Below are 27,708 nucleotides of genomic sequence, written 5' to 3'. Positions count from 1 at the left end.
GAGTTGGGAATGGGGTAATGCATCGTCATGACGTTCAAGGCCATAACGTTGCGTTGCGCCTGTCGAAACTGCCGTTCGAGGTTCTTGGTTCCAGCTCTTGGGCGATAGTTGCTGAAACAGTTGCAGCGCTTCAGTCGTGGCGCGGGAGTGTCACACGAAGTTGCCAACGTTGGGCACTGTGAACAGATGGGGTCGACCTCTGCGGACGTAGAGGTGGAGCGAAGATCGAGAAGGGCAAACAGTGGACTTGTGTAGCAGCATCGTGTGACGCTGTTGGACGCTGCACGAGACGTCGTATGCAATGGACGACTGGACAAATGGCTTGGGTTCACGAGTCGGGCATGTGGGGTCGTCACCCATAAACAAAAGGCTGTCCGGGTGCCACGTCATAGGCACGGGGCTCACGGTGAAGATTGGAATGGCCTGCATCATGTTGCGAAAGTCGGCGTTAGATTTGGGTAGCGCGGTCGTGGCTTGCGCAACTGTGCTCAAGACAGCACGGGCCATCGACTTGGGCGTGGGCACAAAGAACAAATCCATGTCCCCCGTAGTGACCAAACTTGGCTCGGGTAATATGGTACGACGGCATCTCCGAACCCATTTCTGGCTCGGGGTGCCAAGGGGTGTTGCAAGGCCAGCAGCACTCGTAGTTGACAGGGTCGACCAAGTGGTTGTGGTCGCGATGGCTGCGCACTTGGAGTACAAAATGTGCTCGTTCCACGGCCCCCACGTCATAATGAACGTCGACCACGCCACGTTTTTGTCTTGAACGCAACATGCATGATCGTGATGGGCTGGGTCGCGCCATGCGCGTTCAACACATGAACTATTTCGTCGACACCCATGGCGTTGTCGTTGAAATGCAGAAGCGCGCACCGTACCACGCCTTGTTGTCGCCAATACGCCACCTCCAACTCGACGCTTTGAAACACATTCGCGGTTTGACTCAACCACGCTGCGCCCCCTGATGGGGCTTCTTGCCTTGGCCGCCCACAGAGGTAGGGAAATCTACCGTATATATTCTCGACAAGAGTTATTATTTATTTAGAGCAATATAGTAATGGACCTGGCCAGAGAATAATTTATGTTTTCCAGCGACCATATATTTTATGGTCGCTGGACGCCAAGGACAGAAATAAGTTTTGCGGTGGGCCTCAAGAAATAAATGTATTCATATTATTCATGTTGATATTCAGTGGTTATTGTTGACATATTCAAATACTTCTCTATCAATAGATAATTCATTCCGACTGCCTGAAAGAATTATTTTTTCTGTAATGTGTCAAGCAAGTACAGTATCATCATAAGAAGAAATAATTTCTCCTCCTTGCATGGCACAAAGAAGTATAAATATCATTTCTTCTACTGAAATAATCAAATAACTATACTTTCCCTCCCTCGGGAAGCAACTTGCGCTGCGCGTTGGTGTACCACCGCTGACGCCTTGCGTCTGATATTTGTGTGCAAATGTAGATTGGAATTCAAATTTGAACTCGACCAATCACTGGGTTTCGGGGTGTTGTGATTACTGATAGCATGCTGTTAGTGAGTCGTCTGTACGAACGATAGTACTACTACTTACGAGTACTATTAATAGTACTTGAGTAGTAAGTAGTAGTGTCGCATGCTCGACGAGTGAGGTTCATTTCCTACTGTACTTATTCCACTATGCTCAATCAGTTGTCCACATCCTTGGCCGTGAGTTGGAACCACGCCATCATTTGATTCTCGCCATGCTCCATGATGTGGCAGTGAGCCAAGTACGGGTCGTCAAGTACGTTGAACCCGAACGAGTGGGCTGACCGGGTACTGTGGACAAGCAGAAACTCGTCCGGTGTGCACGCCACGTAGCACACGAGCGCGACGCCGCCGTCCGGGCGCGCCGGGATCACCACCACGTCCTTGAGCTCGTTCGTGTTGATCGTGGCTTCTGTTTCGCCGCACTGGGCGTTCACAAGGTGCCAGTGGAACGGATGGGGGCCTACGGTCGGGTTGATAAATTCCCACTTTTCCACTTTGCCGAGTGTGCAGTGCAAAGTGCTTTTGATTGTGGTCGCGTCTTTTATCGCGCTGTGCTCTTGTAAATACAAGTGCGTCGAGCAGCCATGGCCATCCATGAGCTCGCCCAGTGTGACCTGTCTGGTCATTCCCAACGTGTCGACGTGCAATTGCCGCAGCGATTTCAACGCCACGAGCGTGTCTGGAAGAGGACGGCGGCTCACTTGGCGTTGCTTTTCTCGAGCACCTTGCGATGACGTAATTTGCACCTGCATCACTCGCGCGTCGTACACGTACGCGCTTTCTTGAAGCAGCGGCTTGTCGACAATGTCAAACGTGGTGCCAGCAGGGACAGAGGTAAAATCGCACACCATTTCCACGCGTTCGAGCGGAAATAGCGTCCAGTCAGTCACTGGAACGGGGCTCGGCCGATGGACGAACCCGCCGTCGGTGGCAACCACTTTGCACAGATGGGCAAACGGCAATGTCAGAGTGTAGGTCCGTGCATTGGCGACGTTGGCCCATCGAAAGCGGACGCGGCTGGCGTCGATGGTTGCGAAGGGCATCACGACGCCGTTCACCGTGTTGACACTGCCATACGCTTGGGGGACCCACTTTGTAGGCGCGACGGGGCTACACGTGAGTTTCTCAGTGTACAGCAACGCGCCGTCGGCACTGATGAGCTTGTCTTGGAGGATGAACGTCATGTCGGGGAGTTTGTCCAGATGGAACTTCGATTCCAATTCCGCGTCTTGCACGGCGTACAGCCCGACCATGCCCGCCCACATGTTCAACTGAGACAGGCCCCACGCGTGATCATGGTAGACTTTTGTGGACGGAAACTGGCGGTTCGCGTACTTGGCCTTGAACGTTGTGTTGTGGTAAAACGTTTGGGTGGGCATGCCGTCATATTTTGGCGGATTCTCTAACCCGTGAATGTGCACAGACGTCGGCACGCCGCATGTTGGGTAGCACGCGGACGCTTCCACGAGGAACGACGGCTCGGTGTTGCGGTGGAGCAAGTGGGGTGCCGTACCCAGGCGATTGGTCCATGTGACGGAGATGGGGACATTCCGCGCGGTTAAGATGGTCGGACCCGGAAACGAAGGAGCTGATCCTTCCCTTCCAAAGCCATACACTGTACCGGATGGCGCGCCGCTACCCCACGCATGCAAGACTTCGCCGACGTACATGTCGAGGTGGCCACCTCCACGCATGTCGATGACTTCGGGCTGGACAAGAGGGGATGTATATGGGTGCCAATTGGTAAGGAGAGGGGGGCGGTAGTGCGGAGATGACGGCGCATTATCTGGTACGGTGTTGCTTTGGAAGAGATAGCCCAGCAGACCACCAAAGAGGCCACAGCACGGCAGCTTGAGATTCGCCATGTCTAACAAAATCTGGAATGTAGGTGCGAAAACATCTCGAATCTAGGTGCGATGTGGACGCCCATTCACCCAATCAAAGGACGCTAAAAAAAAGATCCCAACACGACAGTTCCATAAAAAGGCAGCGCTTCGTCAACAACATAGAAAACCCTTGTGACACATTGCTTCAAGTGGCTTGCCTCATAAGCTTATCCGAACAATAACCGGATAAAAAACGTGGCAAAGTACAAGCTACATCATACAGTGTACAGATAAACAACGGGGCAAAGTACAAGCTACATCATACAGTGTACTAGTTAGTACTGTACGTATGTGGTCGGTGTTACTCAGTATTATTAATATGTGACAAATTATTAATATGTTTTACTACGTACTACTTCGAAGTACGTAGTAAAACATAATTGTCACATAGTAACACCGACCAACATACATATGCTGCAGCAGGTATTACAGAGCTTTTAGTACTATTAATACGTAGTAAAACATAATTTGACAATGCGTACAGTAGTACTGTACTACATGTACTACGTAGTAGTATGCATAATTGTCAAATCGAGTCAAAATATATCATGCATGCAATCCTCGAAAATACATTTTAATGTATTTTCAGTCATTATTAGTCAAATACATAATGCATACAATTCTCGAAAATACATTTTAATGTATTTTCGAGAATTGTATGCATGATGTATCTTGACTCGATTTGACATTTACTACGTACTAGTAGCTATTAATAGCACCGTATACACTGTAGTGTATATGTACTAGTATTGCGACAGGTGATATTTCACAACCGGCCGACACTCGTACTCAAAATTTTGTTAATCCATTGCGTTTTACAATTTTGAAGTATATTCAACATATTCACAAGTGAATATCAGTTATTACAGGAAAATTATCAGTTATTACAGGAGTCACAATAGATAATCTGTCGCAATACAGTGTTATATACGGTAATAGTATGTTTTAACTACGTACTACGTGTAGTAGTAGGTTTTACTATTAATAGTAACGTTATGCGTTATTTTATTTCGACCCCTTAGATGCTCCAAGGGCGGCGGCCGATAGATTCGTCCGCAGGGGTGGGATGGATGTTTGGGAGGTCCCAACGTACTCGAACTGTTGTAATGCCATGACCGTCAAAGGCAACTTTAAAGTGTCTATTTCCTACGTTAACTTACTATATAATTAATGGTTGGTTCACCCTTGTTTCAACTGCTACTGTGAATTCACGAAGTATTTCAAAGTAAAATATATTTACTACGTAGTAGTAGTACATATACTACACCTTTTTGCAGTTAAGTTGGACGAATGCCCGATGTATTTGGCCGTGCACCCGATATATTTGGTGGCGTGCCCGATATGGCCGTGCACCCGATATATTTGGTGGCGTGCCCGATATAATTAGCCATGTGCCCGTTTAATTTGGCACACCGAGGTCGTGTGCCCGATATATTTGGCGGTGTGCCCGATATAATGCCGTGCCCAAGCAATTGGCCATCTGCCCGATGAATTGCGTCGTGTGCCCGATGAAAATGAAATAATTCAAATAATTAGTACCACTCCGTCCCAAATCACTGACACGTTTGATGTTTGCCACATTGTGGTATTATGACCAATCATTGGATTTGTGTGAAATTTGTACCAACCAAAAGAGTAGGATCTTGGCTATAAGGTCATATAATTATATTGCCATTCGTCCAAAAACTGCGTGTGTATTCTTCAAATAAAATCAGCCGCTCAACCCAAAATTTTCAAATGTTCACCGGACTTGAAGAATGTATGGAGATTGTCTCAAATATATCGAAAACAAGAGGTGACTTCGGCTGTACAATTTAATTCCCAGGAAGATGTCAATGTCACTTAAATGTACCCATGTCACCTTCCTTGTGATTGGCTCAACTGTACTGGATAAAGTAATATTTTTAATAAAATTGATTGTTTTCTAATTTCACAACTAATAGAATGTCCAAACGTGTCAGTGATTTGGGACGGAGTGGTATGTTCCATGGAGTGCAAATCAGTTTTGGTAGAAACATCATGTGGTTGAAGCTCGGAGGAAAACGCGCGAAGGCAAGAATTCGAAATTTATACTTGAATAAAGTATAGTTGAAGTTCGTAATGCGCGCGCTTTCCTCCAACATATTGAATGCTCATTATTCAAATCGCTAAGGAACGCACAGCATGGGCGTCGCTGCACCCCCACGAACTCCGGTAATGATGCCAATTGAAGTACTTGATAACCCCCTCGGTAGCCACGAGGCCCCTACGAACGCATACCTCTCTCCGCAAAGCAACGAGTCGTCGCAACGTTCAGAAACGACGACGACTGCAAAACCGCGGCGTTCGCCAACGGGATAAAGCAAAGTACTGCTCGAAATTAATGTTGAATCCGATCGAGAATTTGTGGTCGTCGATGAAAGCCCAAATCAAGACACTCCGGCGTGAGCGACTAGCCGCGTTCATGGGCCCACCACCGAATGGTTTGACTCGAGATGAATTCCGAATTCAATATCTCGAGCGAATTGCTGAACAGGTTATCGATGGTAACTTTCGCAGCATTATTGCATTTCTTAAAAGTTTGAATAGGGGTCGATGCTAACCGTTTGAATCAATACGCGCTACGCCTCGAATACTTTTACGGACGCGCGGAGGCCATGGACACCATGGAAGTTGGCATGTGATGCCAAAACGAGGATGTTATGTTTTTGGCCATACTAGTAGTAATTAATCCCCACATTTGGCATGACAACCAGTTGTTTTTTGTGTGTAAACTGTCAACAACTGCTCCCAAACACAACGAACTTTTATGGTAAATAAACGTGTGGACGCTATGATCACTCGGATGAGAATTCGACGTTCTGCTTGAGGTTGGTGTTGTAGTACAAGTAATGGTGGAACCGAAAGTACGCGAGCAGCTCGACCATGCCCACGTTGCCTTGGGTGTGGCACTCCCGTCCTCGGTGGCCAAACTGGGAGCACACGCTGCAGCGATGTTCGCCCGTGGAGTGGCCCTTGTTCCCACACAGCGCGCATCCGTCCTTCCGATGCGGGCACGCGTCCCCGCGGTGATCTCCGCGTCGAGTGCAGTACCGGCACCGATGCTGTTCCGACTGGTGGTCGTTGCGGTCGCAAAACGTGCATCTACATACCCCCATCCCTTTTCAGCCATCATACTACATGTACATATTGTCGATTCAAAAGTATTGGAGTACGGTGTTCTCAATCGAATCGATCGACCAATCAAAACATTTAGAACACGAATCAAGTAGCCAATCAAATTCTCGCGCTTCAACATCGAATTCGTGTATGACTAAAGTTAGGGTACGTCTGGTAACCTTTCAAAAATAATATTCCGATTTTCTCGCAAAATGGGATTAACCAAAATGTCATTTTCAAAATGGAGGTAAAAGGTCCAATATTTTGTAATATGGCGTTTAGGACCTCTTCAACGAGTAAATCCCACGTGGAAGTCTTGGATTTGGGTTAAATCTCGTCAAGCAAAACATGTTTCAATTTTGATCAGATTTGTTGAATTCGGCCCTAAAATGGGCCTGAATATTGCAATATTTCTGGTTCCAAATTTTGGCTGAAAGAGGGCAATACCACTACTTCCCCCACTGGTCCCCTCCGTACATAGTATTCACGTACGCATTGGTGTGGGCAGGTTTGGCTGCTTTCTCCAGCAATTTGTCCATTGCGCGCGTGACCGGCAGCACGGAGAAGGCCGACGGCGTCCGGCGGTTGGTGCCGTTTTGCTCCTTCAAAAATACCTTGAGCATCGCGTCCGCGTACCCCTCGGACGTCGGCGGGTACGCGTGCACCGTGTCCAACGGATGCATGACGTTCAAAAGCTGGTCGCCGCCATACAGGACCTTCATCCGCGCCGCGAACCCGGCGTCCCCCACGCGGGGGGTGCCAAAGAACACGCCGTGGATGTTCTTCATGTGCGCCAGTGGCACTTTGGGGTAGGCCAGGTCACCCAGCTTGAGCAGGAACAATTGACCTGCCACCAACCATATATATATATATATATATATTGTTGTCGATTCGTATTGGGAGGGTTCAATCGACACACAATCGATGGACCAATCCAAACCGAGATCACGAATCCAACAGCCAATCAAACAACTCGTGCAACTATCGAATGAGTGTGCATGCCACTTCAAACCGTGCAATGTGATATTACACAGTTTACATCCAAAATTAGTGCAAAGTTTTGCAACATTCAGGGCAAAATCTGACCAAGTCAAACGACAATATAAATCATAGCACGATATATTCCCATTGATATGGAAAACAAACTGGGGCATACCAACTTGCCACTGCCAATTCAATGTGATATTACGCAGGATTTCCACTGGCGGTTGATTGAATCAACCACCGGACCTTCGAAATTTTATATCATACTAACTTGAAGAATAGCTTTGTGACTGCAATGATGCAACAATCCACCTTTTTAGCCAATCATATTGCAACCTTCATTCTTTGTAGCCAATCATACTCCTTTGCTCAATTTCATCAATCCCCCAAAATAGGCAAATTTGACGGAAAAGTACAATAATAAATATCACGCAAGCCCACGTCGTCGACTACCTTAGTTGCAACAGTGCAAAGCCCATACACAATCATAACACTATCCATGGAAGGGAGGACGCACCGAGCATGCCGCCCATGGAGTACCCCGTGACGTCGATCGTGTAGCCAGCATGGACGTACGGCAGGACGGCGTCGAGGATGCCGTCGGCGACCATGTCGTCAAAGTATACTTTGATCGCTTTGTGCACGCGGACGGTGGCAGCGGCGGTCCACGCCGTGTCCTCGTCGGACGCATCTACGTCGAACGAGTCGGTCTTGGGGCGGCGGCGGCAGCCATGGCGCACCCACGCCGCTTCCTACAGCCAGCCAGCCCATGAAGCAAAGTACACGACCAGTTAAAGTAGTTGTTAGACCTGCGATGTCATCGTGTTGGACCGGACGAGGGGCGCAAGACACTGCGCCATGGCTTTGGCTTGTCGAAGCTCGTCAATGTCGTTCAAGTCGTCGACGGCATCGAGCCCGCGGTTGAAATTCACGGCCACCATGTTCTCAAACGACTGCCGAATCCGCGTCTGCTCGCCTTCCGACCACGCCGACCCGAGTTTCGAGTAAATGTACCCGAGCATCGCGTGGGCGTGGGAGTAGTCACCTGCGACAACGTTACACAACGCACGTATATATTGGTAAGAATTCGATTTCAAAATGGTCTTTTTTTAACTGCTTTTAAAAAAATCACCATTATCTATAGGAGCTGCTTTAAAATATTTTATTTTAGGTTCTATAGCTTTAGACTGGGGCTGCCAATCGAATCGACAAAGTAAAATCGACGCAGTAATCGATCGACGGACCCAAGTAGCCAATGAAATGTTCGAAATAAAAACCATTCGACCAATCAAATTGCAGCTGAACTCTCCGGTAGCTTCTCCATTTCACAAACAGTTCAATGTTGTATCGGACTTGAGTCCCAGTGAGTATAATTAGTTTTCAAGTAAAATGACATCTCGACGACTTCAGGTAGATTTGACATTATTTGTCGAATCTACCAAAAATACCAAATTTAGCTTGAAAGCACAATATATATATATATATATATATATATCTTCGCGTCATTATTCATGTCCATGTGGCCACAACAGCCATAGGTTCTATATAGTATCATTATGTACACCATAAACAAGTAGAATACAAGTCATCTCGATCCAAATCACTCCCATTATCATCCGTCATGGTAGCCACGTTCTGACATATTCCCCCTCTCATACTCTTTACTCGTTTTCCATAACATTCAACGTCCGATGCAATATTTATCATCCATTGAGATATAACAACACTGGCTAGATCGGGACAGCCACGACGCCCATACATGATGACTGACACAAACAGCATCATGATGGTACAATGCTGAGGGTGCGTCTGGATATCAAGAAAACGGTCAACATCGTGGATAGTTTGGCAATTTCGAAGAAATCGGCAAAAATGAACAATTATCTTCTGCCTGGATTCAAAATTTGGAGAATTCGATATTTTGCGAATTATCACATTTTTAGCCAAAAATTAAAGGTTGGGATCCAGATCCACCCACCCTCAGAGAAATAATAGTTCTATTGTCAATTCGATTCGAATTTGGGGAGGGGGTGCAATCGAATCGCAACGACCAAACCGATCCACAATCGATCTTATTGGTTGAATTTCATTGAGAAGGTTTTGATTGCCTAATAATTTTGAGCTCATCTGAGGTAGCCAATTAAATCGATTTAAATTCCAACGAGAAAGCACGAAATTTCACTCGAAAGCACAATATTGTCAATTCGATTCGAATTTGGAGTGTCTCAATCTATCTGAAGAGATTTTATAATATTATATTTTTTTAAATAAAATAATAAATAATTTAATTAACTATTTAAAATTAAAATTAAATGGCAATAAATAATATTATCATATATCTCATATTTAGAAATTTTTAGATATATTTTTGAAGCAGCTAACGCGTTATGCACTCCGCCTGAAGAGTATAATCGCAAGGTTGAAATGAGCAGCAGCGCTAACAAAATCAGCCGACAATTTATCGACCAATCAAAACACAGAACAAGAATCAAGTAGCCAATCAAACTACTCGCTCTCTCCAACAACAACTTTACGATGTGATCGAAGTTAAGTATTCCGGTGCAACGCGACAACAACAAGCTTATTCACATAAAATGCAGTTTAAAGACAATATATATATATATATGATACATGTACACGATGTATACATACCTCCGACGGTGGCCGTGACCCCGTGCGCGAGCCCGTACAGCGCCGACGACAGCGTGACGTGGCCGATCTGCTCTTTGAAGTCGGCAATCTCGCCCTCGTCCCAGCCGTTCCAGAGGTCCCCCCAGAGATTCCGGATGGTTTCGGGGGTGCCAGCAGGGCTAAACGCAATCATCACCTCCTTGATCGAGTCGTCGTGGTCGGCGACGCGCTTCCATACATGTGCGCGCGCGCAATGCGACTTTGTTTGGAAGATCGCGTCCAGTTCGTACATGGGGCTACTACTAGTAGTAGTAGTACTACTACTAGAACTAGTACTATTACTAGTAGGTGGCAGAGGCAACTCGGACGGGGTTTGAACCAGGGGGGGACTCGTACTCGGGGGACGGTGGCGCCGCTCGGTGTAGATGCGGATTCCTCGCTTGAACGGAACGTTCTTGTTGCCCATGGCGTCCTCGTTGAGGGTATCGTTCTCCTTCATCATGGAGAACTTGGCCGTGAGGAGCAGCAGCGCCTTGCCTTGCTTGAGGATCTGCCGCCGCGTGGACCATGCGCGATGGATCTCGACGAGCATGGCGGCACACACGACTTCGAGCTCGACGTGGCGGCAGTCTTCGTCCAGGTGCGGACTCGCGACAAACTCTTCCTGCGGCGAAATGAGCGCAAGTTCGTTGGGCAGCATGGGCGAGTCGGCCACGACTACGTCGACGCCCCACCGCTCGATGTCTCGAAACGCGGCGCGTTGCAGGCGTCCCTTGTCCGCCACCGACTTGAGCGTGACCAAGCATGCTTTGGGCGCGTAATTCCGCCGGATTTTCGCAATCAGGTTGGGAATGCGCACGAGGTTCAACGTGAGGTAGGAGGATGATTCCTTCTTGGTCGTGTTCGAGGACGGTGGTGGTGGTGGTGAAGCGGCGGTGGACGGGGTGGATGGGATGGACGGGAGGATCGATGGGATCGATGACGGGACGTAGTAGTCCAAAACCGACGCGGACAAGAGAATCAACCCGCGCGACGCTGCCGAGTCGATCACTGAGGCCGCCATGCGGAGGTAGAACAGGTATTGCTGCACACTCGTGAACGAGACATGCACAAGGCGCGCGCTCGTGTCCTTGGCTTCTGTCAAGATTGTCGACAAGTCTTGGGCGTGGCGGTCGTCGTTGGGGGGGTCCACATGCAGCGAATTGTCCGTGTCGTCGACACGCAGCATGGACAAGAACCGGTTGTCCCGGATGTACAATTGAAAGTGGCGCGAGAACGGCGCCAATGACCCGTGTCGGTGGAGGAAAATCACAGCGTACCCTGCGCGGAGGAAGTGTTCCGCACTTGCCGCGCCTCGGTCGCCAAACGACACGGCATCCATCACGCTATCCCCGGACAACGGCACCGTCGCAGATCCGCACGTGACGAGCGCGACGCGGCGACCGTCGGCGAGCTGCGCCGCGACAAACTGCTTCAACTTGGCAGTCCATTCATCGATCGCCCACGACTCTTCCACAGCCGTGTTGTCGAAGAACTTGTTCACGTACGCATCCGAGTCTGCTGGTACCGCGCCGCCACCCAAGGACTTCTGCAGCGTGCCCCAGAACTCCATGTCGTAAAATGGATTTTGGCTGTATCTGTTTGGTTCAAACGATTGATGATTGGTGGATTACTGACCAATGAAATTTCGTTATGAGCCACACCAGTCGACAACACAATCACCCGCATGAAACGGATCACCCAATCTCCCATCTGCTGCCACTTCTCCTGGGCGAAGCATGGCTGAGTCCATGGCGCGCCTTCATTTGCTTTGCATAACGTTAAGCAAAGGTGGAGTTTCTCGAAAGTGGAGTTACACTGTAGTTGGTCGAGGCCAGTTCTTATGGTGTCAGCTTACCTTGTGTGGTTGAGAAATCATTTTATCCAATGAACAACCAGATGAATTCTGATTGGCACTAAATTGAATTGACAATTCGACGTATATTTTGCCAAAAAGGATGGTGCTATTTTTTTGTCTCCACCATTTTGAATAGTACTTGGCGATGGAGATCAACAAGGAAGCGGTCGACGATAGCTTTGAGAACTATGCTCTGTCGCTGGAGGGGAAGACTGCCGTGGACGTAAACCTTCGCGCCCCACTACTTCTCCCTCTGGAAGCCCCATCCACCGCAACGAAAGAAGTCTGGAACTCCCGCGTGTACCACAACTGCCTCGCGCGCAACCCGTTCGTGGACGACAGTTTGTACTACATCAGTCGTGACGGCGACCTTGTGCAAGTACAAATCCCTGGACAAGGAAAGGGTGCCGCTCAACAGACCACGCTGCTCACGTTTCCGCAACTTGTGTCGACACCAGCGGACAAGCGCTTGGACAACACATCAGTCCGTTTTGTGGCCGCGCACATGGGAGTGATTACGGACGGAACCGGCGAGTTCATCATCTTTGGATTCATGCATGGGCATTGGTCCGTGTTGTGGTCGTCGACACCTCTGGGTCCTTCGACATCGCTCACCCTGCTTCAAGCGCACGTGACTCCAAACGACGAATCCCTCCACGCCCTGGTCAGTTCTCTGGATGCGGCTACAGGAACGCACACAGTGTACGCCTTTACAGTCGATTTGCATGCGCCACATCATCACGTCCATCCCACTCTTGTGCACGAAGGCGGCAAAGCGGTCAAGTATGCCCACTTTCACGGCCATCAGGACATTGTGTTCCTCGTTGAAGGCGACCACGACCTCAAAGTTCCCGTGCAGAGCCACCCATCCCACAAACGACACCATGAAATCGAAGGCGGCGGCCCTGTCTTCAAAGCGCCGCGCGCCGGCCTCGGGTTTGCCGGCGAAGTCCAAAACCCCGACCTGCCGCTGCCCCCGTTGAGCCACGACGACTTGACGGGCACGCCACTGCACGATCGCTTCCTCGCATCCACGACGCCGTACAGCAGCTTGGACATGCCGTTGCACGTAGCACCGCCTCCGTCGACCGCCCTGCCGCCCGACACGCCGCTCGAAATTCCCACGACCGATTCGATGCTTGGCGGGTACGAAGAATGCGACGATGTCGACCCGAACGCCTCTGCCGTGCTCTACGCGTTCCATTTCGGTGCAAACGTTGTCACAGCCACGTTTGAGATTGATTGCCGCCGGTTCAGTGTGTTGGGTACGTACGTACGATGATGATGCTCATGCTCGTTGTTTGTCCTCCATGTTAAATTATGTGGGTTAGGCCCGAGCTCGAGATACACTGACCGCCTGCTCTTCCAGTACGACGTCCACGGGCTTGTGTTCCGCGTCGAGTCGACGCCCCTGGCGCTGTCGTTGGTCCACGAATCCACGTTTCCCGCGTTCGGGTACGTGCAGGCGTCAAAGACACACAAGAAGTACATGGGCTTCCATCCATCCGGGTCGCTGGCTGTCTTGGCCGACTTTGAAAAGCGTGTGTACCTGTACAAGGGCCGCCCCGACGCGCACCAGCCAAAGCCGCATGTGCGCACGTCGTACCTGCATGAACTCGCGACCGACGAAGCCATCTACGGTCTGCAGTTTCTCGGCCCTTGCTCCGTCGCCGTCCTCACCAACACCCGCGTTGTGTGCTTGAATGTGTGATGTGTTTGCGATAAAACGAACACAAACAACAACACTTGTATTCTAACTGGAACCAGTGAATGCCCAATGACTCGAGCCTTATAGTAGGTCTCGCCTTCTGCACAAAGCAACCTTCCCCCACACTGATTTACACTCCCATCGGAGTTCACTGAAGCGAAACTGGTGTTCCCTTGATTCACGAAGACTTCACGACTGTAGTAACTGGTACATCGTAGTCCGCTCCCCTACACAGGTACTACAGCAACGCTGTACGTGCCTCACAATGTGTACCAAACCGCCAAGATGTGTCCACAGTTTGCTTCGAAGTCGACTGCCCACAGCATGGCACTGCTTTGTGCTCCAAGGACTCGCCCTATCAGCCCTTTACCGCGGCTGCATGATGCTGTAGCCGCCAGCGTTGCCACTTTGCTGCCTGTGATTGGGCGCTACCACCCAACGCCCATCGAATACAAACCCAAGGTGTTTCGACATTATCCGGAATTTTTCGAACAAGTATCCGGAACATTTCACCGTCATGTTGCACATATTCAGATATTCTACGAGAACGCACTACTGTCTTGTGGGCATGGCGCACCAAATGGACCTGAGTGTGCAGCAGGAATTGCGCAAGCTCCCTGGCAACAACGTACGTCTATCACGATCTTTTTTGTTGACGCATGGAGGCGGATATCGAAGCATGACAGCATTCGTTGTCGGTTGGTGTAGAAATGCGTGGATTGTGACGCACCGTACCCGCAGTGGGCAACGGTCTCCTACGGCACATTCATGTGCCTGGAATGCTCTGGCCGTCATCGAGGCCTTGGCGTGCACCTGTCCTTCGTGCGATCTGTGTCCATGGACTCGTGGACGGACAAGCAGATCCGCTTGATGCAGGTACCAAGTGCGCATGACGACCGTCCATGTTGTGCTGGGGATTAACATACTTGCATCTGTGTTATAGTTGGGCGGGAACGATCATTTTCGAAGTGAATTCGACAAAGCCGGGGTTCCCAAGACCTTGAGCATTGCCCAAAAGTACAACACACCTCAAGCCGAAGCCTTCCGTAGCCGGTAGTCTTCCTCACTCGTCTTTCCGTTGAAATACGTCCTTCATACTCTTCGCACTAGTTTGAATGCGCTGGTGGAGGGCAGCACGCCTGCGCCACTGCCTCGATGGGATCCAACTTCGCTGCCGAACGGCGGTGGCGCTAATGCCAGTGGCGGCGACACGAACGGCGTTGAAGCATTGAAGGGCGAAACCGAACAGGATTATGTTGCCCGGTATCAAACTTTGCATGCTTGTGTTTTTGAGTCAAGGTCGATACGTGTAGCCAACTTCGCCTGCGGGAAGATGCGCGAGCTCGCATGGCCGCCAAGTTTGGTTCTGGGGGCATGCAAGGCATTGGGAGTGGCGGCGCGACGTCTTCGTCCAGCAGCAGCGGCGGTGGTGCCGGGGGTGGCTACGGCGACGTCACGAGGTGCGTTTTCTGTTTTGAACACAGCGATATTCAAGTGCCCTCATGTTGTCCGTAGTTCTCTGGGGTCTGCGTTCAGCATGCTCTCCACCACCGTGACGTCGGCGGCGACGTCCGCGGCCAGCCTGGTCAAGAACCCCGAGCTGGCCAACACGGTCACGTCGTCGTGGAACTCTGTACAAGCCAAAGTAGGTGGAGAGATACATATCGCTGGTTGGCATGTGTGGCTAATCGCTGGATCTGCATAGCTGACAGACCCGGAGCTCACGAATTCGGTGAAATCCACGGCCTCGTCGAGCTGGTCGTACCTGACGTCCACTACGTCGTCGTTGCTCAAGAACGCGCAGTCGTATGTCGACCCGAACGCCGCCACCTCGTCGGGCAACTCCAACGGGGGGCTCTTCTTCCCGCGCACAAACCCAAACCTGCCTGAAACCACCAAGTACGAAGGAATTGGCGCGTCTCCGTCGACATTCCACCGGCCTGCCCCTGCTCGAACACCATCGTTTGACAGCGTACGTTTGCCCTTTTGACCCAAAATTTGGGCTTTTGTGAGCTGATTTTCGCCAAATCTATCGATCGATTGATTGATCACACTCATTTCAGTCACACACGAATTCGATATTGAATTCATCGAAGAGTGGATTTGATTGGCCACTTGATTCGTGATCTGGGTTTTGATTGGTCGTATATCGATTTGGGGCTGCTCATTCGATTGTATAATTTCGAACCGACTTGACAATACGATTTATACAGAGGCATTGTCTCGAAACGTTTTATAAGCCATGTCATATCTAGCTCCCGGTCCCTCCTGCGCCGCCGACATCGACGTCGTTCCAAGCGCCGGAACCATTAGCGGCGGCGGCGTCGTCGGCGCCTCGAGCCCCCGTGACTGCTGCGCCGGCCCCCAAAAAAGAAACGAAAAAAGACGTGGATTTTTTCGGTGAATTTGGAATGTAATCATTAAAATAAAAAATGTGTTTGTCCCCCATCGCATTATGAAAAATATTATGAGTACAGTAGTACGAGGACTATTTTAATCGGTGTTATTATTAAGATAACATTTTGTTGAAAACGAAGAGTTTGTTTTGCTTGACCGTTACACCATTGCGCCAATCAGAGGCCGTACTGGGTAACTCTCGAAATTCTGCCATGGGCGTGGCGCCGCCTCCGCCGCGACGAAAGCGCGACGGCGTCAAGAAGAAATCTAAACCCGTCAAGAGGACAAACGTGACGTCAATCGATGCGCTGGTAGTGCACAAGACAAAGCTCGATCCGGCAGACGAGGCCAAGCTGTTTGAGTCGAACAAATCGGCGCTCAACCGCAGCCACGAGCGGTTCACGCGGGCCATCTTGTCGGTGATATCGCAGTACCATCAAGCGTACATTGACTGGTACCCGTACGACCCAAAGAGCTACGAGCGTCAAGGGTACAGCGAATTCCATCTCGAGCACTACGCCAAGGCCGTCGAACGACTCAGCCAAGCAGTGTACCTGGGCGCGAACTCGGCGAAAATGTGGCGAACGCTGGGTCGAGCGTGCTTTTTGTTGTGGAAGCAAACGCACGACTGGGGCTTGCTGTGGGACGCCAAGTCTTGCTTTGAGGTAGGCCAAAGAACGTAATGACCATTATTGCGCCAAATAGAGTGAACACATGACGTTACTGACCCTTGTAGAACGGCCTTCGGTTTGTCCAAGTGGCAATGAATCCATTCGCGCTGTTTGAGTTTTCGCATGTGTTGGAATGTTTGGGGGAATTCGACGCAGCTCTAGGGGTCGTGCGGACCCTCCTTTATGTACGACCGTTCCCAACCGTCGACATGTTAAGAAAGCAAGAGCTGTTGACTGACTCGTGTCTCTTTAGTCGTTTCCCCAATTTGCCCATGCCGACCACGTCGTGCTGCGGGCGACCATCTTGATGTTTCACAGCGTTGTGTTTCAAAAGAAGCAGCCAAAAACGACCGACCCCCAAGCTCGCCAAGACATGCTCGAGCAATGTTGCGACTACTGCAAGTTTATCATTGACAAAGACGTGACCAAGGTAATCTGCCATTTCTCCTTCAAACAATCGATTTCTCTCGATATTTCACACGCTTGAACTCTGTCGCATGTAGACGGACATGTACGTGACACTGTTGTACGTCACGGCACGCGTGCACGAAGCGGCGGGCCTCCCTCGGACAGTCAAATACGCTGCCAAAACATACGAAGAGCTGTATCGTGTGGGGTTGCGACTTGGGCTTGTGACTCCCATCGTCGGGTGTGGGTGGTTGGACTGGTTTCGACAGTGCAGTACGTGGAACGTATGGGTCCAGGTACTCGAAATCTATCGGGATCTCTCCATCTAGGGATTATGTGATTTATGTGGCTTTTATCATGGTTGGTAACGAGATTAGCCACTGGATGTTGATGGATGCTTCATAGTATGATGTGACCATATTATGTACATACAACCCTTTGTCGGTTGCTTCTCACACTACACATGGAAACACATAGTACTTTGACCGCCGAGATGACGTGGTGTTGGCGGTGGACGCTGCGCAAGAAGGCATCAAACGCATCGATGTAACGACCGATCGATCGTGGAATCGCACGACGTTTTGCTGGGAGCCTGAGACGTCCATGTGGTATACGTTGGGGTCGCTCTTTTTCAAGGCCAACGACATGATTCCGGCTGTGGCCGCCATGGAAACGAGTTTGTACTTTGGTCGATATCGCAATGATGTGCGGGATATGCTGCTGCAATGGTATCCGTCGCAATGGAGGTACATGAGAGAGTCTGGGGAAACATCATGAAAGAGGCTGAACGTCTTTGACTTTGATGGACAAGGGAGATTACTCACGGCGGGGTGCTCATGCTTTTGATTGTAGCACTCCGTTGACAGGGCAAGTGGCCAGTCAAGTGAAACTCGCCGCTTTGTGTCGAGGTGTTTGGGGCCGTGACAGCGCCAGACGACACAAACGATGGGTGATTCAAAACGCAGTGGATCAGTATAATGCTGCTCCTTATGCGTCGCTGCGGGCACGAAAGCTGCTGGTCAAATACAAAGCAGAACTGTACACCACCAATATATCCATATAGTCCTCCTATATGACAGATCGTTGTACGTAGGTATGCAGCTCTATTTGCTGCACAAGACATGGCCGCTCGACGCATCCAAGTAAGTTGTGGTGTTGGAAATGGGAAAATGAATTATGCAGTGGTTACGTCCAGTGTGATGTCTAATTGGCCTCGTGCGCCGTCGACTTGTCAAGAGGTGGCCTACTCAATGTGACCATACCTTTCCATAGAAACGTACCAAAGTGTTTGTGGCGCACATGCGGATCTTCTACGCCGACGCGGCAAACCGGCGCCGCCGATTCGATGCAATCGTACGCAGCTCGACTTCACACTTGCCAAAAATCCTGTTGAAATCAGTCGGAAAAAGGGCTTTGTTTTTTCATGTGTTTTGGCTGTATAGACTTCACGGTGGACGTTGGCACCGTACGATCGTTTGCTTCGTGACGAACTCGAGTCGTTGTCACCGACGTTTCACGCGCTATTTGAACGCCAGCGGGACGCCGCCGTACGCATTCAAGTATGCCTTGTTGAGACGACCAGTAGGAGATTTTGATGGCGAAATTTTGACATTGGCTTTGTTGCTTTTGCGTACTAGACACTGGAACGAGGTCACCGGACGCGTGTGCAGTATCAACGTCTTCTTGCAGCCGACAAGGCCCGTCGTACGGAACAATTGCGGGTGCACGACGCGGCATGCATGATCCAGCGCCGATTCCGCACGATTCGAAGCAACGCGTTGCTGCACACACGCCATATTCTACGGCACAAGAAGGAGCGGCTGGCGGTGAATTTGCAGCGGTTGTATCGCCGGAAAAAATCACTGGTCGTTCAGTTCTTGCAGCGTCAGGTACGCCAGTCGTCGCTTTGTCTCGCAGAGGTGAACTAACTGGCTGGCTAATTTCGTGTACGCGTCGGCAGGCCAAACGAAAGCGTGACGACGCGCGCGCCAAGCTCCGCCGTGAAAAGTGCAGAAAGATACAGACGTGGTGGCGGCGGCGGCGGGCCGCGTGGATGCAAGACGACCCGATCAATGAAGTAAGCAGAAACGTGCGCTTGACCTGGTTGGACAAGTGTGAGGGTTTTCACGACGACGGGGATGTATTGCATTGTGTAGGCATCGTTTTTACTGGAGCGGCTCTTGCGAGGCCACGATGCTTTGTACGTCGAATATGCCATGACAATATAGCATTCTCGAGACTTTGCACATTTCGAGGATGCATCAAATTGCATTTCCCACTTGAGGGGAGGGGATGGGCCAACTTGTGTGGATGACGAACTAGGATGCACGACGAGCAAGACTTGGACTTTTACGCAAGACGCATCCAAGCGTTGTTCCGAGGTCGGAAGGACCGGTTGTGCCTCCGTGGCCTTCGACGTGTCCGCATGCCGCCGATGCCGTCGATTCTACACCGCATGATTCACGTATGTCGTTGCCAGTGTTCAAACACATGAGGCGATGCAACAATATTTGTGGTCAGGACGCACTGATAACGTCACGGGGGACGGTGGCATTGGTGTCCGAGCCCACTGATGTGGGTCATATGACCAGTACGCTGAATGATATGGTTCGTCGAAAGCAAACCACGCTCGTGCTGCAATTCCACACGCCACCTCTGCCTTCGACGTGGTCAGCTCTGTCGGCAGTGTTGAGTCAAGGCGGAGGGGCTTCTGTGGACACGGTGCTCGTCGGCGGTGGCAGTCGTGTCATGTATGAAATGTCGAAACCATGGGGAATGACTGTCTGGTCAGGGGGGCTGGGATGAGTGCCTTGGTCGAAGCGTTGCGGGGAAACCATCTCAAGCATCTTCGCGTCCTAGCCATTGGTCGCAACGACATTGTCGCAGACAGCCCGGGATGCATGCCATGCAGGTAGGCAGGCACTTGTACAAATACCATCATGCCACTTTGACTTGGTTCTACCGTACTATCAACCATCCAATACGACACTCCAGCTTGGATATGGAAATGTGTGGTCCATATGACGAGCATTGTAGAGACCTGTCGACGTGTTTGCAAACGGCGCATTTTCAACTGCGCCATTTGATTGTCGAAGACAACGACTTGACCGACGTTGGCGCGATGCATATTGCCCAAGCCGTGGGCGATTACTTTTTTGGCCGGTGTGTATCCTCTTGCATGGACTGCTTTGGAATCGTGACAACGTACAGGTATGGGCACTTGGAGCGTCTCGTGCTGGCACGAGTGGGGATGACCGATGCCGCGTGCGAAGCGTTTGGCCAAGCGCTGTCGATCAACACGGTGCTGCACACCCTCGACCTGCACGGCAATCGTATCCATGACGCAGGTGCCGCGGCACTGGCTGCAGGGTTTCGAAACTCGCGGACACTGCACACTCTCGACTTGAGCGACAACGGAGTCGGCACTGTTGGGGCCAAAACGCTTTTTCGCGCCATGGAGACGAGCACAGTAACAACGTTGATGCTGCTGAACAACAACGTCAAAAACGATATCATGGGAGCTCTTGCGGCCTTTTTGAAGACGATGGACTGCGGGTGCGTTGTGGAGCTTCGAGGAAACTTGATCCACGTCGACAACATGCACGAAATCCAAAGCTGGTTCACACCAGAATGCCCAGACGACAAGAGCAAGTCCCCTGTTCCTATAATCACTGCAACCACAACTGCTGCGGCGTCGTTCGAGGACGCGAAACGCAAGTTGTTTCGTCCTCGCAACCCCGAAAAAGTAGCCAAGCCGTCGTCCAAAGATGCGTTGAAGGAGTTGCGGAGGGAGCGTCGGGCCATCCCGCTCTCCGGCCACACCAAGTCTGCCAGCCATCTCCTTAAGTTGCCGGTGCTATCCATTCGATGACGCATGATCCCATCCGTCTTTGATAGCTCCTCACCGCGATTTTGAAACTGCGCGCGTAAAAGTACTGTTTGTCGAGTTCCGGATAATAATCCGGATAATGCTCTGGATAACGAAATTCCGGATAAACTTGTTTTTGAGTGTTCATCATGGCGCCATGGCCAGCGGTATTATGCCGGGTCGGAAGTGCATCATGGAACCGTATGCTGCTTCCAAAGAACACGCAATGGTTTCGCTCATTCTCGTCAAAGTCGTCGGACTGGCTGCTTAACCCATCGCACCCAAAGCTTCAAAAGTTCCTTGAGGTAAGCTCAAGTGACGACGTTTCCACCTACATACTAGTCCATCCCAGGGTGAACATGCACATTGGCGGCGGGAAAGCAAACCGTACCGCAAGTTCCAGCGTGCGCTGTACACGGAAATGCGGCAACGGCTCAAGTTGGACGAGGCGGACCATTCGATTCCCGAAACCATTGGGATGTACGCATACTACTTGAAGACCCTTCCTCGGCTCAATTTTCCCATATACTGCCGACAGCACATCGACACAAAGTCGGAGCAAGTGCTGCTGAATCCGAACGATATGGACGCGTTTGGCCAGATCGGCGTCTTTAAAGTATCGCCGGACGGCCACTTCCTTGCCTACACGATGGACCAGTCGGGCGACGAGCTCTACGACGCGTACGTGAAGGACCTGCGGACGTCCCGCACCACCAAGCTACGTCAGCATGTCCGCAGCATCGAATGGGACACCGTCGGGTCTCTATACTACACCGTGCCCGACGCCATGCACCGTCCGAGCCGCGTGTTTCGCCATCGCCCCACCGGCGCCATTGCCGACGATGTCCTCGTACGTGGTTTGTGTGCTCGATGTTGTAGTTCTTCATAAGACCAAAGCTGATTTGGAGGGCGTATGCAAAAATCGTCCAATGTCACACTAATTGAAGGCACACACCAATTCGATGTGGACTTGGTCGAAGCGCGAATTTGATTGGCTAATAATTGATTCGCGTTCTGGTTTTGATTGGTCGACATTGTCTGAGGATATTTGGTCCACTCCAATTTCAAATCGACTTGCAGTTAACAAGATTTCTACCCGTCCAACCTTGATGTATGTTTTGATTGTGGTTGGCTGCAGGTATTTGAAGAGCGCGACCCGAGCGTGTATGTGGACGTGGTGCTCACCAAGGACAACCAGTACGTCCTCATCAATGCAAACTCGAAGCGGTCGTCGGAAGTGCACACGTTGGACGCGACGGACGCCGCCGCGGTGCCGCTACTGCTCCGTCCTCGCGACCCCGACGTCTTGTACTTTGCCGACCACGCCACCGATGCCTTTTACATTGTCACCAACGACAACCACGTACGAATGAATGTGGACTTTTGATTCGTAATCAAATTGAAGTTTGTACAAACTATGCCATACAACATGTAGTATATACCTGATTTGCTGAGGATTGGCAGAAATTCGACAGAACGTGATTTGATTGGCTTAGGCGGTCCTTTAATGTATTCTGTGAAGAAGACATTTGATACTGGTGACGGCTCGAGTTTCGACTGGATTGGACAATAATAGATCGATGACAGTTCATTTCTAAATGTCCCCATCTCAACATAATATATTTTCAATGCACTCTAGGCCGGAAACTACAAACTTGTGGTTATGATGGACTCACAGCGTGGCCACTGGATGGACTTGATGCCACCGTCCAGCTCCCACAGTGGTAGGTACCTACCTTCCTACTATAGTAGTTCGTTCCTGAGTACATTCACTCATCATGCAATGCGGAAACTATGGTTAATGTCATCGACGTACGTACGTACATAGGCCCGTCGGCCAAGATTGATGAAATGGATCTATTCCAAGACTTTGTCGTGCTGTACGAACGAGCCGCCGCCGGCCTTCCCCGCGTCCGCATCGTGCCGCTGCAGTCGCCGCAGGACTCGTACATGCTGCCGCTTCCTCCCCAGCATGCTTGTTGCGTGCTCCATCCGTGTCCAAACCGAGGCTTTTACGACAACGTCGTCCGCTTCTCCTTGTCCACGCCGCTGGTCCCGGAAATCGTCTACCAATATGACTTGCATAGACGTACGTACATCACGACTTATCGATTCCATCATCCCTTGCTTATTTAACCCACTGACGACGATGGATGTCGCCGCCGTTGTTAGGACAACTGGACGTGCTCAACCAAGACGCGGCCGTAAACTTTGACGCCGACGAGTTTACTTGCCGCCGCGTGCACGTCGCCTCGACGGACGATGATGCGGCGGCGGTGGTGTCGGTGCCCATGACGCTTGTCCACCGCAAGGACATGAAACTGGACGGTTCCAACCCGACGCTTGTCGTGGGGTACGGGGCGTACGGCATGAATCTCGACACGGGCTTCGACATGGAAGCGCTGTCGATGTTGCAGCGTGGATGGGTGTTGGCGTATGCGCATGTGCGGGGCGGCGGCGAACTAGGGCTGGACTGGCATGCTCAAGGACACGGAATGCTGAAGAAGAACTCGTTTGTGGACTTTGCCGCGTGTTGTCGGCACCTCGTGGCCACTGGCATCACCACACGTCGACTGCTTGCGGCCAAAGGCACGTCGGCCGGTGGTCTCCTTGTCGGGTAAGATGCCGAATGCTGGTGAAATGTTAACGTTATGATGTATATGTAGGGTCGTGGCCAACGAGTACCCGCACCTGGTGGCGGCAGTGGTGTTGAACGTGCCGTTTCTGGACATTGCTACGACGATGCAGGACCCGTCGCTGCCTCTCACAGTCCATGAATACGACGAGTGGGGGAATCCCACCGCGGACGCCGCCGTGCGAGCCTACATCCAGTCGTACTCGCCTATCGACAACCTTCGCTCCGACCACGCGCAGTACCCTGCCATGCTCGTCACCACGGCACTCAACGACATGCGCGTGAATTATTGGGAACCACTTCGGTGGGTGCGGCACTTTCGGCAACTAAAGCCAAAGTCCCCCGACCTCGTGTTGTGGTGTAAAGTGAGCGACGACGGCGGCCATTTCAACGGCCTCGGCCGCCTGGACCAACTCGAAGCGGCCGCCGACGAAATCGTGTTCCTCCATCACGCGTTGAACCTCCCATCCTCATGATCAACTCAAGGATCAACTCAAGGATGAACCATCGATTTCTCTCAATAGATCATTCATTTATATTATAACAAGTGAATGAATCAAGCTGCCTAATAGATCATTCATTTATTCACAATCAAATGAACCAATTATTCTTTAAAAATCTCTCCATGTTGTTTTTCACATGATTGTTCTGCCGTGGAGGACCACTTAACGACGCAAGAACGGATGGATGGCTGTATCTACCGCCGCAACCCCGAGCCACTGGACGAGCCTTTGGACGACTTGTCGTCGCCCGAGCCTCCACCGCTGCGGTTGGACTTCTTCTTCTTCTTCTGGACGGCGGCAAACGCCTTGGGGTCGCATTCAGGACAGAACCACGTGTCCGGGTGTTGGCCGTCGGAGAACCCGACACATTCCAAATGATACCACTGACTCGGGTTCGGACATTGCTCGCCGTCGCATGCAATCATGGCGCCGTATCCTGGCAGGTTGCACACGCAGTAGAGCTCGTTGTCGTCGTTCTTCTTGCTCTTGCTGTCGTTCGACGACTTTTCCTTGGGTTTCCCCTTCAATGGTTTCTTGGACGGAGGGGGGGGCACGGCCACGGACGCGTCGGCGTGGTCATCGTTGTCGGGGTCATCGTCTTCTCGGCCGCGCTTGCCAGTCGTGGTGGACGTCGCTGTTGTCGAGGCCGACACAGCGGCGGCTTTCGTTTCATCGTTGCCTCGAGCAGTTTTCTTGAGCGATGATGCGGGCTTCGGCACGGGAGGACGGACCCGAGTCGTCTTTTCTCCGTTCCGTACTCGCGTCACAAACGACAGGATCGATTCGTCTTCTTCGACTTCAAGCGACCCATCAAAGTGCCTACAACAGACGGCATAAGATAATGGGAAGATGGAGGCGGCGGTACCTTGCGACAAGTGCAGCGAGTTCGTCCTTCGTGCACTCTTCACGGACAGGGATCTGGTAAAACGCAACGTACTTGTTGAGTGCTTCGATCTACAGCCACATGAGGTTCGTGTGTGGAGGTAATGCATGACGCACGTGGAGGGAGTTAAAGTCCACAAGGAGTCGAGGGGGATACATCACTTTCTTGGCATGTACGGGGGACCGGTCGTGTTTGGCCAGTTTGTCCGACTTGGCATGTTTCGATTTTCCACCGTCTGTCTGAGTGTCCTCGGATCTCCCGTGGTACGAGAGTGATTTGTCCGACATGGACGTCATTGGCATATCCACAGACGTCATGAGGAGGCTACACTTGGCGCGGATTAGTCACACTGAGAGCGCGAGCTGTGGACGACAACGATTTACGATACCTCGATCAATTGGAGATGCTGGAGGGTGTTTGGCGTGACGGGATGCAACGAGGCAATGGGCAATACCGATCTGAGCTCGCGGGTATTGCAGGGAGTAGGCGCGCGAACGATGGATGCAGCGGCGGCAATCAGCGGGCGGACGTGCGGATTGTCTGGGGAGCGGAGTTTGCAACTTCGCCTTTGTGTTCTTATGAACTCATGGTTCTGTTGGTCGTTACATTCGTTAGGTATAAAATTACCTTTGACACTCTATATATGAACCATGAAAATCGATATTACAACCCATTCACATCGGTGATTGGCTCGAATTCGGCTATTAAACGTACGCTTTCGTACTTATTTGAGCAGTGCCTACTTCAACTGACAAGGAGAAATGGAATTATTCAAAATACACTTGGGTTCAATAAGAAAATATAAAAGGTAAAGATAACATGAAATGATTGGCTATAAAGGATATAAGTGTATTTGATTGGTTAAAATCATTACATCCACAACAATTGCAAAATTCCAACGGAGACAGACGCACATGGTCGAGGAAGGGTTTGAAGATGTGCTGGGAACCGGCGCAATTCGGAAGAAGACCCTCAAGTACAGCGATGGCAAGAAAGCAGGTACGCGCAAGTAAAGCGACAAACGCCGCCGAAATGCGGACACAGCGGGAGTTCGACCATTCCATCCGTGGATGTTGAAGTGTCTTCGACACAAGACTAACCATCCCTTGGCATGGATAGAATTTGGGGATGAAGTGACCATGACATACAGAAGCTACGACTTGGAAACGGATGCCAAGATCTCGGACGACACCCAGGTGTCATTTCGCATTGGCGACAACGAGACCTTTGCTGGTACAACTTTGTCCTTGTCCTCCTAGTTGGACGCGTGCTCACAACCGCTTTCTACATCGTTAGTGCTGGAGCTCATGGGGCGTGTGATGCGTGTGGGCGAAGTGGTGCAAGTGCATTGCGAGTCTCGATTTGCATATGGCAACGTTGGCGGCGAAGTCGAGGTGATATGCTCCATATGACGTGTCGTGTTGACGCTACATGATGTAGGCCGACGACGACCAGTTGTCGCAATCGTCCATCAAATTCATCATTACGCTTGACGCGTGGGTGTCGGAGCGAAAGATGCCCGACGAAATGACCAACGACGAGCTGATTGTCGAAGCGAACAAGAAAAAGCAGAGTGGGAACCGATGGTTCAACGACAAAAACTACTCGTACGCGATCAACTGCTACAAGAAAGCGCTCAAAGTGCTCGAAAAGTGGAACACGGACGAAGACTTTGCCCAGAACGAAAGCTGCAAGCAGCTCGTGGTCGCGCTCGGCAACAACGTCGCCAATGTCCAGTGCAAACTGGGCAAGTACAAGGAAGCCAAGGACTCGTGCCGCGAAGTGCTGCAAGTTGATGCCAAAAACATGAAGGTACTTATTACTACACCAAGATTTGGACTCGATAACACTATTTTTTGTCGTCACACACTAATTACGTGTGGATTTTTTCAACTTTTCTCCTGGCTGATGATTGGCTAAATAGTTAGGCCCCTATATTTTGCATTTGGCACGTTTGCTTTTTGAATCCCATGATACATATATATATATGAATTAGATGGCAGAACACAACAAATATATATATATACATGTAGAAAACCTGGAATATGACCAACCACATGATGTTGTTTGCTTGCAGGCATGGTATAGACTGGCACAAATGGCCTACCAACAAGGGGAATGCAGCGAAGCGACGAGTTATATCCGAGAAGCATTGGAGATCGACCCGACCAACAAAGCCATCCGCGAACTCGTGCCTCTCGTCAAGGAAAAGCGGGAGGCGCAAAAGGTCAAGGATAAGCAACTGTATGCGAAACTGGGCAAGGCCAACACGACGACGACTGCCCCCCTCGACGCTCCTTCTGCCACGTCATCGCCTTCAACTGCCGCGCTACAGACCGCTGGCATTGCGTCGGTGGTGCTTGTCGCAGTGATCGCTCTGATCTACAGTCAGTATTTTTCACCCTAACGTTAACCTAACGTTAAGTCCCGTTTTGTTTTCACGTGTGGAGCAGCACGCACACTATATAAAGTGCCCGTGTTGAGGGATAAAATATTGTTTTTGTGTTTATTCTAAACTGGAGCGCGACATGACGACACAACCAAATGGACAGGAGAATCGGCACAATGATTTAGCCAA

General features: G+C 50.8%; 9 protein-coding genes across 13 annotated transcripts; 6 read left to right on the top strand and 3 right to left on the bottom strand.

The window, feature by feature from the left end:
* The first annotated feature begins 239 nt into the window (after positions 1-239).
* Positions 240-1,178, top strand: H257_06535 (hypothetical protein). The gene has a single exon (XM_009831792.1). It carries the CDS (start codon positions 302-304, stop codon positions 767-769), a length of 468 nt encoding a protein of 155 aa, XP_009830094.1. The 5' UTR covers positions 240-301; the 3' UTR covers positions 770-1,178.
* A 304-nt stretch (positions 1,179-1,482) lies between these two features.
* On the bottom strand, positions 1,483-3,397 carry H257_06534 (hypothetical protein). The gene has a single exon (XM_009831791.1). The coding sequence runs from the start codon at positions 3,384-3,386 to the stop codon at positions 1,677-1,679; it is 1,710 nt and encodes a 569-aa protein (XP_009830093.1). The 5' UTR covers positions 3,387-3,397; the 3' UTR covers positions 1,483-1,676.
* Positions 3,398-6,223: 2,826 nt separating this feature from the next.
* H257_06533 (hypothetical protein) lies at positions 6,224-11,772 on the bottom strand (the record flags this gene model as incomplete). Its single annotated transcript, XM_009831790.1, has 6 exons — positions 6,224-6,530; positions 7,038-7,392; positions 8,047-8,281; positions 8,339-8,574; positions 10,182-10,456; positions 10,523-11,772. The coding sequence occupies 6 exons, from the start codon at positions 11,770-11,772 to the stop codon at positions 6,224-6,226; spliced, it is 2,658 nt and encodes an 885-aa protein (XP_009830092.1).
* A 408-nt stretch (positions 11,773-12,180) lies between these two features.
* On the top strand, positions 12,181-13,951 carry H257_06532 (hypothetical protein). The gene is made up of 2 exons (XM_009831789.1): positions 12,181-13,322; positions 13,389-13,951. The coding sequence occupies exons 1-2, from the start codon at positions 12,203-12,205 to the stop codon at positions 13,766-13,768; spliced, it is 1,500 nt and encodes a 499-aa protein (XP_009830091.1). The 5' UTR covers positions 12,181-12,202; the 3' UTR covers positions 13,769-13,951.
* Positions 13,952-14,307: 356 nt separating this feature from the next.
* H257_06531 (hypothetical protein) lies at positions 14,308-16,213 on the top strand. Its single transcript, XM_009831788.1, has 8 exons — positions 14,308-14,393; positions 14,474-14,641; positions 14,709-14,818; positions 14,876-15,028; positions 15,079-15,225; positions 15,281-15,410; positions 15,471-15,737; positions 16,021-16,213. The coding sequence occupies exons 1-8, from the start codon at positions 14,334-14,336 to the stop codon at positions 16,180-16,182; spliced, it is 1,197 nt and encodes a 398-aa protein (XP_009830090.1). The 5' UTR covers positions 14,308-14,333; the 3' UTR covers positions 16,183-16,213.
* Positions 16,214-16,360: 147 nt separating this feature from the next.
* Positions 16,361-21,238, top strand: H257_06530 (hypothetical protein). 4 transcript variants are annotated; one of them, XM_009831785.1, is made up of 17 exons: positions 16,361-16,827; positions 16,899-17,018; positions 17,087-17,263; positions 17,337-17,537; positions 17,719-17,987; positions 18,094-18,279; positions 18,335-18,383; positions 18,514-18,594; positions 18,684-18,800; positions 18,879-19,130; positions 19,202-19,318; positions 19,398-19,441; positions 19,564-19,705; positions 19,762-19,991; positions 20,033-20,152; positions 20,278-20,403; positions 20,452-21,238. In XM_009831785.1, exons 1-17 carry the CDS (start codon positions 16,375-16,377, stop codon positions 21,110-21,112), a joined length of 3,345 nt encoding a protein of 1,114 aa, XP_009830087.1. In that variant the 5' UTR covers positions 16,361-16,374; the 3' UTR covers positions 21,113-21,238. The 4 variants fall into 4 exon arrangements, with proteins under 4 accessions (XP_009830087.1, XP_009830086.1, XP_009830089.1 ...); XM_009831784.1 differs by having other exon boundaries at positions 20,278-21,238; XM_009831787.1 differs by having other exon boundaries at positions 19,762-20,152.
* Positions 21,239-21,258: 20 nt separating this feature from the next.
* Positions 21,259-24,331, top strand: H257_06529 (the record flags this gene model as incomplete). 2 transcript variants are annotated; one of them, XM_009831782.1, is made up of 7 exons in its annotated part: positions 21,259-21,414; positions 21,462-21,959; positions 22,248-22,472; positions 22,749-22,833; positions 22,938-23,198; positions 23,282-23,726; positions 23,776-24,331. In XM_009831782.1, the coding sequence occupies 7 exons, from the start codon at positions 21,259-21,261 to the stop codon at positions 24,218-24,220; spliced, it is 2,115 nt and encodes a 704-aa protein (XP_009830084.1). In that variant the 3' UTR covers positions 24,221-24,331. The 2 variants fall into 2 exon arrangements, with proteins under 2 accessions (XP_009830084.1, XP_009830085.1); XM_009831783.1 differs by having other exon boundaries at positions 23,282-24,331.
* On the bottom strand, positions 24,234-25,734 carry H257_06528 (hypothetical protein). Its single transcript, XM_009831781.1, has 4 exons — positions 25,519-25,734; positions 25,247-25,454; positions 25,113-25,201; positions 24,234-25,066 (listed from the first exon to the last, which is right to left on the bottom strand). The coding sequence occupies exons 2-4, from the start codon at positions 25,445-25,447 to the stop codon at positions 24,442-24,444; spliced, it is 915 nt and encodes a 304-aa protein (XP_009830083.1). The 5' UTR covers positions 25,448-25,454; positions 25,519-25,734; the 3' UTR covers positions 24,234-24,441.
* Positions 25,735-26,021: 287 nt separating this feature from the next.
* Positions 26,022-27,620, top strand: H257_06527 (hypothetical protein). The gene is made up of 5 exons (XM_009831780.1): positions 26,022-26,129; positions 26,250-26,363; positions 26,427-26,524; positions 26,571-26,942; positions 27,208-27,620. The coding sequence occupies exons 1-5, from the start codon at positions 26,045-26,047 to the stop codon at positions 27,535-27,537; spliced, it is 999 nt and encodes a 332-aa protein (XP_009830082.1). The 5' UTR covers positions 26,022-26,044; the 3' UTR covers positions 27,538-27,620.
* Positions 27,621-27,708: the final 88 nt, after the last annotated feature.

This window comes from Aphanomyces astaci (assembly GCF_000520075.1).
Source record: "Aphanomyces astaci strain APO3 unplaced genomic scaffold supercont1.13, whole genome shotgun sequence".
In the NCBI taxonomy this organism is placed as follows: Eukaryota; Oomycota; class Saprolegniomycetes; order Saprolegniales; family Verrucalvaceae; genus Aphanomyces; species Aphanomyces astaci.
The sequence above is the reverse complement of the archived record's forward strand: the minus strand, read 5'-3'. Positions and strand labels throughout refer to the sequence as shown.

What these genes read in the sequence shown, in the direction of transcription:
- H257_06530 (XM_009831784.1), top strand. Translation starts at nt 16,375, where the DNA reads ATGGGCGTGGCGCCGCCTCCGCCGCGACGAAAGCGCGACGGCGTCAAG. An exon ending in TTGACAAAGACGTGACCAAG is followed by an intron (nt 17,264 to 17,336) that starts GTAATCTGCCAT and finishes TGTCGCATGTAG; the next exon opens with ACGGACATGTACGTGACACT. An exon ending in ACGCCGCCGTACGCATTCAA is followed by an intron (nt 18,801 to 18,878) that starts GTATGCCTTGTT and finishes TTTGCGTACTAG; the next exon opens with ACACTGGAACGAGGTCACCG.
- H257_06535 (XM_009831792.1), top strand. Translation starts at nt 302, where the DNA reads ATGGACGACTGGACAAATGGCTTGGGTTCACGAGTCGGGCATGTGGGG.
- H257_06528 (XM_009831781.1), bottom strand. Translation starts at nt 25,447, where the DNA reads ATGACGTCTGTGGATATGCCAATGACGTCCATGTCGGACAAATCACTC. An exon ending in TGGACTTTAACTCCCTCCAC is followed by an intron (nt 25,202 to 25,246) that starts GTGCGTCATGCA and finishes ATGTGGCTGTAG; the next exon opens with ATCGAAGCACTCAACAAGTA. An exon ending in CTCGCTGCACTTGTCGCAAG is followed by an intron (nt 25,067 to 25,112) that starts GTACCGCCGCCT and finishes CGTCTGTTGTAG; the next exon opens with GCACTTTGATGGGTCGCTTG.
- H257_06527 (XM_009831780.1), top strand. Translation starts at nt 26,045, where the DNA reads ATGGTCGAGGAAGGGTTTGAAGATGTGCTGGGAACCGGCGCAATTCGG. An exon ending in ACGTTGGCGGCGAAGTCGAG is followed by an intron (nt 26,525 to 26,570) that starts GTGATATGCTCC and finishes TACATGATGTAG; the next exon opens with GCCGACGACGACCAGTTGTC. An exon ending in TTGATGCCAAAAACATGAAG is followed by an intron (nt 26,943 to 27,207) that starts GTACTTATTACT and finishes GTTTGCTTGCAG; the next exon opens with GCATGGTATAGACTGGCACA.
- H257_06532 (XM_009831789.1), top strand. Translation starts at nt 12,203, where the DNA reads ATGGAGATCAACAAGGAAGCGGTCGACGATAGCTTTGAGAACTATGCT. An exon ending in CCGCCGGTTCAGTGTGTTGG is followed by an intron (nt 13,323 to 13,388) that starts GTACGTACGTAC and finishes TATGTGGGTTAG; the next exon opens with GCCCGAGCTCGAGATACACT.
- H257_06531 (XM_009831788.1), top strand. Translation starts at nt 14,334, where the DNA reads ATGGCGCACCAAATGGACCTGAGTGTGCAGCAGGAATTGCGCAAGCTC. An exon ending in GGCTACGGCGACGTCACGAG is followed by an intron (nt 15,226 to 15,280) that starts GTGCGTTTTCTG and finishes TGTTGTCCGTAG; the next exon opens with TTCTCTGGGGTCTGCGTTCA. An exon ending in GAACACCATCGTTTGACAGC is followed by an intron (nt 15,738 to 16,020) that starts GTACGTTTGCCC and finishes TGTCATATCTAG; the next exon opens with CTCCCGGTCCCTCCTGCGCC.
- H257_06534 (XM_009831791.1), bottom strand. Translation starts at nt 3,386, where the DNA reads ATGGCGAATCTCAAGCTGCCGTGCTGTGGCCTCTTTGGTGGTCTGCTG.